We start from the raw sequence: 12980 nt of genomic DNA on the forward strand, positions 1-12980 counted from the left end.
TTCAGACTTAATAAGCAAGGCTATAAGATTTAATGGTAAGATGTAGAGCATAAGCCTAGGTTATCTTAGCTAATAATGCAAAACAAAATCGAATTCCCTTCTTAGAATATACCCTTATTTCTCAAAGATCCTACCAGTCATTAAAAAAATGCAGGAAATTTTACACCTTCATAGGACTAGCTATAAACTTCACCCAGTGCACTTGGTTAAAGCATCAATTTATCTCGGCTTCATGCTTCTTTGATTTCTTAAATTTTACTTTGTTTTATAATGTACATTCAGGAGCAAAACTTTATACAGTTTCTAAAACAACCCTTCAGAGTTCCTATGCACTTAGGTTTCTGGTTTCTTCTTAAGTAAAAGATAACTATGCAACTATATAAAAAATTAAATTTCTATGAAAGCTTTTGTAGGAGGTAAATGGATAAAGAGAGACCATGTGGAATGGACAAGATTAAATACAGTTTCCAACATGAAGTTGGAAGAATCACAAAGAGGAAAATCAAAGTAACTACCTACACATTTCTGTAGTGCTTTCATTTTTTAAAAAGTAACAGCTAATGGATAGGTGATGTGTAACAAAATGGAGTGACAGTGCCAATTTGAAAAATGAATTAGTACAGTTAACATGGTTTTTTCCATCTTCAGATAATACTATTTACTAGCTTTAAAAAATAAATATATTTTGACATACTGGGGAGTAAAATGTCTTTAGATTAAAAGAATAGTGTATATTCTTTAACTTTTGGAGCTCAGTCTGTGCAGCCATACTTCAAAGGAAATTTTTCCATTGCATTTCTGCACCATTACATTCATTTACAAAATATAATTTCTCCTGTCTGTATTTTGTCTAAATAGGTCACCAACATTCTAAAGTAGGATACTGGCTTTGGGGAGATAAGAAATGTGACTTTGAAAAACAGGCTGTGTTCAACAGGATTCTTAAGACAAACACAGAATACAACAAAGCACCAGCTATGTACATTTATTTGGTGGTAAGCATCTTACAAATACGGGCTATCTGTCAAGCAATAATCAGCCAGTGTCCCAAACTCTATTAGGCCATGGGTACAGAATGTACATGGATATGGTTTACAAAAAAATTCAAAACAGGCTGAAGAGAAAATACTGGATATTAACTGCCGTTCAGTTCCATAATGAATTATAGGTATTAACATCTCCCTTAAGCTGAACATGGTTGCATTTATAATACACAGTATGAGATTTTAACAGAAAAGCATTGAACAATTTGGATGAAACCTTACTAAAGGAGTCAAACCTAAGGAAATGAGTTCTGCATTTTCGAATTGCTATTTAAAGAAAGGTTTGAAGTATCTCTTCCTGAATATTGTGCACAAAATAACTAAAGGTGAGGTTTTAAGGGGTGTCTCAACTCCTTCCAGTAAAGTAGCACCCCCGCCCCCTCCAAACACTTAAGAATGGACTAATAATTGAGAAAAAGTTTACAGGGAGGTCTCCACATACCCGTCAAGCGCAAAACATCCTTTAACATTTCCTGCCCACAGACACAGGTCTTGAATCTTCCCCCACCCTCCTGTAAGTTTGGCACCGATCACATAACTTAATTCACAGAATATACAATGCAAAATATCTGACCCTGTTGAGACAGAAACTACATAGGCGCCTGCAATGGCAAGAGAAAAAAAAAATGACTACCACTCTTGGTAGCTAGAATCCTTTGTAGACATTGAGACATGCACGCATTCACTGCGACTTTCCATAGGAATTACAAATCATATTGGATTCGTTAGGGTCTCCAAAATTTGGGTGGGGGGGGGTAAATCCTATTTTTGTGGGGAAAGAGGATTTAAAGTGACAGTTCTTGACTGAGCGTTTATACCATATACATACCTGCTCTAGATAGAGATTTTACATTTCGCTGTCCGCTTCTCTGGCGGAACACTGATTACTGGGGTTTGGGGGGGAAAACGAAGGAAAGAGGCTAAACTCCCAAGCTCCACGGAAATTCCCATGATGTTTCCTTCAACACAGACCTTGCAATCCTCCTTCCCCCTCAGCAGCCAGGCCGCAATGGCATCTGCAGTAGCAGGACCTGCCGACTTTCCGAGGGGTGGCACTTACTTATGTGCCGGGTCAGCCCCGGGGAGCTAAAAAAGGTGGACGGGCAGTGCTTGCACGAGAAAATTTGCTGAGCACTCCTGTCCGTTGCCCCACCCGGGCTCGGCGCCTCAGGCGGCGCCACGGCCAGAGCCGGCAGGAGCAGCTCCTCGCGGACCGCGTGCCACAGCCTGTGCTTGTCCCTGATGTCTGCGGACGGGAAGTGCGCCCCGCACAGCGGGCAAGCGAAGGCGAGAGCGGTGCCGCGCTCCGAGCCCAAGCCCGGGGCAAGCACGTGGGCCGAGCCCGCCTCGTGAGTGCCCAGGTGCTTGCGCAGATAGGCTTGGCGACGGAACTTTTTGTGACAATATGGGCACACGAAGATCTCGGGGCTCATGACACCACTAGCACTGCCCGGCCCCAGCACGCGGTGCCCCAACACCCCCTCGGTGTAGGGGACCTGAGGCAGCGGTGGCTCGGGGTGCGACAACCCCTGGAGGCCGTGGGATGAGGCGCTGTCCCGGTGCTGGGCCGCCCCGGAGCTGTCCCTGGCCTGAGGGTGCTGATCTGCAGCTCGCTCTTCACGGCTGTTCTCCTTCCCCTTGGCCAGAAAAGACGCAGTAGCCCCCGAGTCCGGGGAAGATGAGGATGACGACGGAGGCGGCTTCCCATCGGCGGAGGAGACTGTGGCGCTTCCTGCCGCTGCGGGACGCGGCTTGTGCCAGCGGCGATGGGAGGCGAGGTTTGCAGGGCAGCTGAAGACCTTGTCACACTCGGGGCAGCGGTACTCGACGCGCACGATGCGGGAGCAGCGGTGCTGAGCCAAGGCGAAGGGGTCCGCGTACTGCTCCTTGCACAGCTGGCAGATGAACTCCCCCAGGGGTGTGCGGCTTCCTCCTAGACCTCGGGATGGCACTCCGGGCTCCTCCTCCTTGATCTTCAGGCCCAGGACAGGGGACGTGGTCACTTCATCCGCGAAGCTCAACTTCCTCATGGCCTTTGGCTTCTTGACTCCTGCGGCCGCGGGTCCAGACGCGCAGGACTGAGGTGCCTTGACGCGTCGCTCGCCGCCGGCCGCCCGCTTCAGGCCGTGCAGGGTGGCCAAGCGGGGCGCGGTGTCCGGATGGAGCGCGGGCTCTGGGAACGGTGCCCGGAGAGGCGGCAGGAACTGTTCTCCCGAGGTCGATGTGGCTGCTGGCGCTGCTGAGCCGGAGAAAGCGGCTGCGGCGGTGACGCCCCCGGGGAAGGACTCGGCGGAGACCGGCGAACTGAGGCAGCGCTCTAGGAACGCGCGGCGCAGCTCCGCTCCCGCAGGCTTGGTGGGACTGGGGCTGGGCCCAGTTCCCTCCCTGCCATCCGCCCTCCACTCCGCGCCTTCCCGCCCGCCGGCCCCCGGGCTCACCCCGGCAGCCCGACAGGACAACCCCGACGGTTCGCGGGCCTCCTCCTCCAGAGTGCGGGGGGTCGCCCGCTCCGCACCAGGCAGCGGAGCACGGGAAGCTTTCTCCGAGAAGGGCGGCGCCCCCTGGGGCCCCAGCAGGGGTAAGAGCCGCTCGGCTAGGCGCACTCGGTATGAGCCGCCTGTCCGTTTAGTTCGCTTTACCAGGAAACCCCTTGGCATGGTGGAGTCAGGAGCGATGGGGGGCAAGTTGTAATGGGGGCGCCGCAGGGGCTGAGAGCGGGCGAGCACCGCAACTGCCCGAGCTTCGCCGCGGCCGTCATGCGTCCGCAGCCTTTATAGCTGAGACGCGGGCCGGGTCCGCCGGGTGGCCTTCGGGCCGGCCCCGCCAATCAGGAGTGGGAGCGGGTGCCGGGGGCGGAGTTTTCGCCGGACCGGCTCGCAGGGGTCCGAAGGCGGGCTCGCGCCCCACCCCCCCTCGCTGCGGCCTCCGCGGGGCCGGGCAGTGACCCACGGGCTGCTCCCCCGGCGGAGACGCCGGAAGGTAAGGTCCGGAATGCGAGGAAACCCGGCACTCCAGCCTCAGCAGCCTCTCCGGGCCGTCCTGGGGGCTCCGGCCACCGAACGGCGTCCTCCTTGCGGACCGGACCTGCGGTCCCACGCCGGGGAGCCTGATGGAAGCCGAGGGAGCCGAGAGGAGGGGCCCTAGGCCACGGTGCCAGAGGCGACAGGGTGGGTGTCAGCCGGGGAACGGGTTAACGTCCTCCGCTAGTATTGAGCTGATGAGAAGCTGCGACAGAGCGGCAGGGCGGCTAAATCCACCGCCCTGTGCCTACACTTGACGGCGGGAGCACGTCTGCCATCCAGTATCGATCGCGACTGCGCGCGTCTGTGATACTATGAGGATTCATCTGGGAAGAAGGGCTCTCAGTGCGGGAGACCGTGCGTGCTGGCAGCCTCTGGAGCTCTGGGCGCCACTCCTAGGGTCTCATAAATGCCCTCTCCCAGGGGAGAAAAGGAGTGCGGAGGGGAAAGTACCATCTAATTTTCGACTGTCCTCAGATAAAGTGGTTTGTCTGTTCACACCTTCCACTTGTACTATCTAGAGACATGACTTAGTGCCTAACTGACCTGTTTAGCATGGAGTAGATTGAGTGAAAAATACTGGTGGAATCAGAATTACATCTGCTTCCCCTTATATAAGTGATACTTTGCAAAAGGTGTGCTGCGGACCAAACTCGATGGATTTTCATCCAACAGTCTAAAGTGCACTGTTTTAAGCACAAGAAGAGATTTGAAAATTTGTAATACTAGCTGACTTATGAAATACTTAGCAAATATATGACAGATGGATAATAAAGTACCACAAATCCATAATATAGGTAAGAACAATATGAGAATAGGAAAGATAAGTACAATGTGAGAATAGGAACTATGTCTTCAAGTCCCCTTACTAAACCAAATTGAAGAAACAGAGTGGGCAGTGTGTTTTTAAAGTAGACTGTAGCATAACAGATCTAGTCATCACTTACACATACCTTCTTAGTGAATGAAGTGTTACATGGAGAGCATTCTTTTGGGGAAGATTTGGAAATAATGACATACTGTTAATCACTGATTAAATTTTAAGCATTCTAATGGTTTCTCTCTCACACACACACACGGAGATATTACTACTCTCCTTTTTTGGTGAGGGATTGAGCCATAAAGAACTTAAATAAGTGGCAAGAGTTATGAAACCCCAGATGCAAATTGAGTTCTGGCTAATCCCAAAGCTCAGACTCTTTCCACTACACCAGTGGCTTCATTTCTGCACATATCCCATGATAAGAAATAAATTTTACAGTACACGCACATATAACGGAAACAAGTTTTACAAAGTAATACCCATAGCTAGGTTGCAATGCATTCTTGTATTTCTATTCAATTCTATTATATCTTTCAAAAATGCAAATCATAGCAAAAAAATTAATTTCGTGACTTACTAATAGACTAGGACCTATGATTTGAAAAAAAAAAGCATGGTGTTTCCCATTAAATAGCATGAAATCATACAAAATTTTTTAAAGTACATAAACCTGCTTTATAATCAGAATTAATATTCTGAACCACTATATAAAATATTTGAGTAAAACCAGTAAAAATAAATATTGAGTAATGAAAATATTGCCATGAAATGATTTAAATTTTGCCATTTGCAACAACATGAATGGACATAGAAGGTATTATGCTAAGTGAAATCAGGCAGAGAAAGACAAATACCACATGATTTCACTTACACGTGGAATCTGAAAAACCAAACAAAACTGAAGTAGACTCATAAACACAGAGAACAGACTAGTGGTTACCATTGAGGGGGGAGAAATGAGTAGGGAAAAATATGTGTTTGAGTCCTTTAACAGTGTTGGTAAACTTAGCTTCCCAAACTGATCATTTTTGACACATTTATTTATGTCTTCTAACCCAACTTCCTCTCCTTTCCTCTTTCTCCTATGACCCAGACATATTGTGTTGTGTGGAAAATCAGATGTAAGAATTTTAATACTTTAAGATTGTCCCCTTTCAAGAGGGACTTTTTCTCAGGTGCATAGAAATTTGTAAGAATTGCACTCATATGACCCAGCATTTGTGCTTCTAGGCATATACACAAAAGAACTGAAAACAGGGACTGAAACACATACTTATATACCAGTATCCACTGTAACATTATTCATAACAGCCCAAAGATGGAAACAACCCAGAGCCCATGAGCAGAAATGTATAAACAAATCGTGGTATACACAAATGTCAGAACAGAAGTCATAGAAAGGAATGAAGTGCTGATACATACTACCACATGGATGAATCATGAAAATATGCTACATGAAGTGAGCCAGACATAAAGACAAATATAAGATTTCACTTATATGAAATCTCTAGAATAGACAAATTTCATAGAGATAGAAAGTACAGTATTGGTTATCAGGGGTTGGGGATAATTTACAGCTTAATGGTTACAAAAAAAGTTTTGTTAGTTGGGAGCAGTGATAGAAGGACAACACTGTGATGCAATTAATGCCACTGAATTGCACACTTAAAAATTGTTAAAGTGGACATTTTTGTTATATGTATTTTACCTCAATAGGAAATTTCACACACAGAAAAAAAGAGTGGCAGGCAAAATCATGGCATATCAGACTGTGAAAAGAATCGTGAAGGACCAGGTCATATAATGTGGACTTTATTACATAAGACAGGTGCAGAGAACTATTTAAGGTTTTAAAGTGAAAAAGCAACATTTGATTTTGAAATCCCATGAGGAAAATATCTTCAGCTAAACTTTCTGCCAGAGGTAGAAGGGGGAAACCAAGATAATTGAGCCTCCTTCTCGCAGCCTTCCCCTTTCAACCAACTGAGAACGTGGATCTGTTTCTAGAAAAAGAAAATAATGGAATAGAAACTTAAAGAGTCAAAGATCAGTTATTATATAAGAATACTTAAGGAAGTGATTGGCATAGAGCTGATACTCAAAAAATACTTTTTTGAAGAATGGTGCTAGTTATTAGATTGCAAATGTGTCCATCCATCTATCCAACTGTCCTTCCAGCCATCCTGCCTTCCATCTGTACCTCTATTCAATCATTCATCAAATAATTGCTGTGTATTCTTCCCATGGTAATTCAGGAGTTCCTGTCCTCTGTTATTTTGGGGACAATATTGTGTAGGAGAGGGCCTGGCTCAAATGGTATTCCTGACCACCATCTTGCAGAAATTTCCCCTAAAGTCCTGGGTTGACCCAAAGGTCATCAGTATCTCCTTGGTTGCCAGAGGGTCTGCTTCCATGTGGCCTTCTCCCAGCCCTGCTTCCTTCCTGTGTGAGGGAGCACAGACCACCCAGACTGCCCTGCTGCCCTCTGCACCTCCCCCCTCCTCTTGGGGCATCGCTCGGCTCCTCCCCACTCCATCCCCGTGCCTTCCTGGAAATGTCTTCTCTGACCTCTCCTCATCAACCCGTTCCCTCAATATCCAGTGAACCTCCAACCTCCATTAAAGGGGGGTTTCACTGCACAAGTGTATCTGCTCTTCTCCATACTCTGCAACACTTCCACCACATAGGCTAATGCTTACCTAATACTCAGTACTGTGTTACCGCTATGACACAGAGCAAATAATGATTGCTATATAATAATACACATTTTCTTCCACATACTCAAAATAAAAAGCATTATTATATTTTTTAAAAAGAATTGTTCTCAAATATTTTCTAACAGATCCAATAGTTCCAATAGATCTCCCCCCTCCCTGCCCCAAGTGTAATTTGATAACAGCCTTCTGGAAATCCGTATAGTGATATATATCTAGAGCTTTAAAAAACATGTAAACATGTATACCCTTGAATTCACCAGTTCCCCTTTTAGTAAACCATTCAAAAGAAGGGCAAAGATTTATGCACAAGGTTGTTCATCACAGTGTTATTTTTAATTATAAACAAGAAACTACCTTGAGTAAATCATGGGGCAGCTGTACTAGAAATGATCATGTACTCCTAAAAATGCAATGACATGGACAAAAATGTATGCCATAATGTTAAGCAGCAACAGGACACAAAACTGCATGTATAATGAAGGGCTCAATTATGAAAGAACAAAATGAATAACATACTGGAAGGAAACATACTTCAAGTTAGCAGGAATTTTAGTCTGTTTTTTTCTTTAACTCTTTTGTTAAATTATTTTGCAATAAGCATATTTTGCAAGGGCCCATTCTCTCCTGAGAATTTGGAATTCAAACTGTCTCTTCCAAGTCTAAAACACAGCTCTTGATGTCCTCTCCTAAACCTACCCCTCATCTTGGTAAAGGGCATGTCTGTTCAAGTAGCTCCCTAGGACAGAATCCAAAAACCTTTGACTCAAGCAGAACACCCCGTATTCCATCCATTAGCAATTCTTGTCAGCTGTGCCTTCAAAGCATTTCCTGAACCTAAAACCTCTCAGCTTCTTTACCCCTGTACTGCTGGGTCTCTCTGCTCCGCAATTGCCCCACTGCAATGTATTCTAAATTCAGCAGCAAGATGAGCTCCCATCAGAATATAAATCTGCTCATGTTATTCTTTTGCTCTAACTCTCCAAATGACTTCCCACCGTATTTAGAATAAAATCCAGCTCTGATCAGTCCCTGGCTACTCTTAGACTGCATCTCTCACCACTCTTCCTCACTCATTCTGTTCCATTATTTTCCTCAAACAGGAAGAGCACACTTCTGCCTCAAGGCTGTTTATTCTGCCAGAATATTTTCTTCAGATATGCTCATGACTTAATCCTTCACTTCACTGGAGTCTTTACTCAAGGAATGCCACCTCAGAAAGATCTGCCCTGCCCCCACCCTTACCCGGCATCATTTTCTATCCCTTTACTCAGCTTTCTTTCTCTCATAGCACTTACTATTCTCTGTTACCATATTATGTATTTGTTTATTTGCTAGTGGTGTTATCCCCCAGCAAGCTATGAGGTCCATGAGGACAGACCCCCTGTTTTGTTCACAGCCATATAGCCAGCATCTAGAGCAATACCTGGTATGTACACAAATTAATTGACTAAAATAATGAGCTGCTGGATTCAAAAAAACACCACTATTTTTTATTGCTGCAACTTACAGACCTAGAGCCCACTTTGCCTGAGCACAGAGGAAAGGCGGTCCTAAGGAGCAAGGCATTTGAGAATCTTGGTGCAGAAAAATGAAAGGAATAAAAGGGTGTTCCTTGCATGGATTGCCTTGGAAGGTTGTTTCTTCTCCACCTCAGGCCCTTGACCCATGGCTTGGATGACTCCCACTCCTTTCCTCTGAAGCCATTCCCTACAGGGAAATAACCCCCAGCTCATAGCCAGAGTTTCTGCTCTCTTATGCTGTTCAGTATGCGGGAAAGTAGGAGAATGGGAACAGAAGGAAGCCTGTCAGCTACTTAGAAAGACAAGACTTGCAAGATAAGACTACATGTGTGGAAAACAAGGAATTTCAGGCATGGGGCATGGAGGGTAGGATCCAGGTAATTGAGAAGTTCAATCTAGGCACTTTAAAGGGACATGGCACAGTGTGGCAGTCAATTGCATGGGCTGTGAAGTGAGACAGTCTTGAGTTCATTTCCAGCTCCACTACTGTTTCTTCTTAAGCAACTTACTGAGGCTTTTGTAGCCTCAGTTTCCTCATCACAAAAAGGGAATAGTGATAATTACCTCAAAAACTGCTTTGATCATTAAATATTTTTAAGAGGCACACTGAATGGCATAGAGTGAGCCATAAATGAATGGAAGGAGTTATTATTATTAAAGTGTCTAAGGTGAAGGAAAACTATTGACACTAATGGCAACTATCAATTCTGCAGAAATAATAATAATTTTTGAGACTGCCTTATATTTTACACACAACTATGATGGGAGAGCATTGATTATGCATGGGATTTAATATGCTCAAAATTAATTTTCTTTCATATAGTTAAAAAAATTCACAAAACTCAGAAAACAGAAGACAATTTGGTTTACTGGGTTAAGCCCACGATTTGGAGTCAGGCCGGAATGCGAATCCTGACTCTGCCATTTACTTGTATGACTAGGACAGGTCATTTAAGCTTTCTGACCCCAGCATCTTATCACAGAGTACCCACAGCACACTATTCTCCATAAATGGAGCATACAGACCTTACTTCTTGTGGTAAGGGGAGAGACGTGGTGAGATATGGAGGAACTAAGACTGGAAAGAACTTGGGGCCAGATTGCAAAGGGTATTATACACCAATTGAACTTAGGTATTATTCAGAGGAAGCCACTGATATTTTTCTGAAGCATTTAAATGATACAATCAAACCATTATTTTGGAAAGATAACTCTAATGTCTGTGTTGGAGCAAAGCTCGAGTTGTGGTGAGGATGTGAAGAAGACAGGAGAGTGGGGTGAGACTTGAGGTAGGGAATTCTGCCAGGAGAATATTAAAAGTTGATCAAAGATGAAGTGGCCCTAATTATTCAAGTATTGAGTGGGTTTAAATAATTGATTGGTGAACTGTATTATTATACTACCTCTATGAGTGTTTTTGTCCATGTGTTAAGCAGTGAAATAGATAACTTACACATTCTACAAACTCAAAAGTAGAGGTAACTTAAAACTAGATCTTCACTGGGTCACGAAAGACTGCCTGTTGACACTGGGATTCACTTCAGAAGCTATAAGCAATTGGAAAAGGGTGAACCTGAGCTAGAAGAAAAGGATTTTCAACAGCACAAGATGCCATAATGGAGAAGTATTCTAATTTCTGTTGTGTTGGGTACACGGTGGTTCCTTTTCCTCAGCCATTCTCACATGCCCAAGCACTAGTGCTCTCTCATCAAACTATTTTAATCACTTCTTTGGTTCAATATGTAATTTTTCTATACTGCAAACACTTAAAGCTTTGTCAGTGCTGCACAAAGACATCATCTTCCTAATTTTATAAAGATTCTATAGGAATAATTACCTCCTTACCTTCAGTTTCCAAGCATTAGTATTTTCTGCATTAGTATTTTCTGCCACTGGCTCATTGCTCATGAAAAACATAACTGAATTCTACCACTGTCATTTACTGAAGAGGTGATCTTAGAAAATTTATATAATCTCTCTGAGTCTCAGTTCTTTATTTCTAAAGTAGTCATAATAATCCCTACATCATAAAATGAGAATTAAATTGAATGAGATAATTCTACAGCACTGGTTCATACTAGTGCTCAGTATTAATACAGTGTATGTTCTTGCTGTTGCTTATAAACCCATAAGGGTAGAGACTATCTAACCAGCTTTTCACTATACAGAATAATGTGCATGTAGGCTCCAAATAAACATTCTGGAATAATAGTGAAGGTCATCTACCTATCTAGCTAAGGGGGAAAAAGCCTTATCAATCTGTATGGCTATGTATTTAGATTTAATAAACAAATTCCATCATATGCTTTAAAAGAGTGTATTTTGCAGTTGTACATCCGAAGCACTATATATATATATATATGTACATGTCCCAACCCCCGTATATATTATAAAATAATTTCTGTTTATCATCTCTCAATTTTTGCTGAATATATTTGCTGATGTTGTCATAGGTACATATGAATTAAAAGCAGTATCTATTTGGTTAATTGAATGTCTCTGCATTATAAAGTATCCCTCCTCTTGGGGGATAGGCAAAATAGGTGAAGGAGATTAAGATGTACAAACATCCAGTTATAAAATTAGTAAGTCATGGAGATGAAAAGTACAGCATTGAGAATATAATCAATAATATTGTAATAATTTTGTATAGTGACAGAGGGTAACTACACTTATTGTGGTGAGCTTTTACTAATGTTTACAAATATGGAATCACTTTGTTGTACATGTGAAAATAATATATGTCAACCATCCTTTAACAAAAAAAACTTCTAAAATAAAAAAAAAGTGTCCCTCTTTATCTGTAGGAATGCTTTCTGACCTAACATGTTTCATCTAATGTTTTCCTCTAGATATAGTGGCTATCTTTTGGTTGGTGTTCACAAGGTGTGTGTTTTCCTTTTAATTCCAACCTTTCTTTATCATTGTGTTCCAAACGTGTCTCCAGTTAACAGTTCGTTTTTTTTAACCAGTTAGACAATCTTTAACTTTTAACTGGAACATTTAGGCCCTTTACATTTGTGTAATTGCTACTACATCTTCAAAAGTGTATTCCATTTGTCTCCTCTGCTACATTTTTTTCTTTTAGATTGATTTCTGATTTTCAGGTGTCAAAATTTCCCTCTTTACCAATTTCAAATTATACCATTTGTATTGGTTTATTAATTTTTAAATTATATCACATTTGAAATGTATCGGTTTGGTTTTGATAAGAAAATTAGCACACTTTAGTTGCACTTAATCTTTCCTGATATATGCTATTATTGATGTATATTTTAATTTTTTATTTTTAAAAATCCACGAGACACAAGGGAGGAACAACCTAAGACAGGCACAGTCGCAGGGGGCCATCTGGTGAGAAAATGGGGAGCAGCAGAGGTGAGGCTTAGAACCTCCCCCCTCATGTTCTGAGAGAAATCTTCTGCATACATGGATGTTTATTGCCCTCGTCTAGCTCGGATTAACACATAGTCTACAGGCACACACCTGATCATCTACATTTGCTCTCTTACAACACTAAACTCTGTTTTCTACCTTTATCTCGTATCTACCTACCACTTCAGCATTTTATTAAAAATAATAATAATAGAGAAATGTGGTATCCACATATAAATCAAGTTTAAAAATCAAATGAATATTCATATTTGAACTGACTGTTTATAGTTCATAATGCATGAACAAAACCGAAAGCTTCTGTGATGACTGCCCTTGCACTGCTCACCATGTAACTTATTCACTATGTAAGAATTTGTGCTCCATGTAAGAATTTGTTCGTTATGCATCAGAAGATTGGAGACTGACGAAAATTAGGCTTGGGGTGGATTAATGATTGTGCATTGAGTATTGACCCCCCTATA

The 12980-nt window shown here is 43.0% G+C and overlaps 1 protein-coding gene across 1 annotated transcript; it reads right to left on the bottom strand.

The window, feature by feature from the left end:
- Window positions 1-91: 91 nt before the first annotated feature.
- Window positions 92-4170, bottom strand: INSM2 (INSM transcriptional repressor 2). Its single transcript, XM_036881313.2, has one exon. It carries the CDS (start codon window positions 3698-3700, stop codon window positions 2036-2038), a length of 1665 nt encoding a protein of 554 aa, XP_036737208.1. The 5' UTR covers window positions 3701-4170; the 3' UTR covers window positions 92-2035.
- Window positions 4171-12980: the final 8810 nt, after the last annotated feature.

The sequence above is a fragment of the Manis pentadactyla genome, chromosome 11, assembly GCF_030020395.1.
Source record: "Manis pentadactyla isolate mManPen7 chromosome 11, mManPen7.hap1, whole genome shotgun sequence".
NCBI classification, from domain to species: domain Eukaryota; kingdom Metazoa; phylum Chordata; class Mammalia; order Pholidota; family Manidae; genus Manis; species Manis pentadactyla.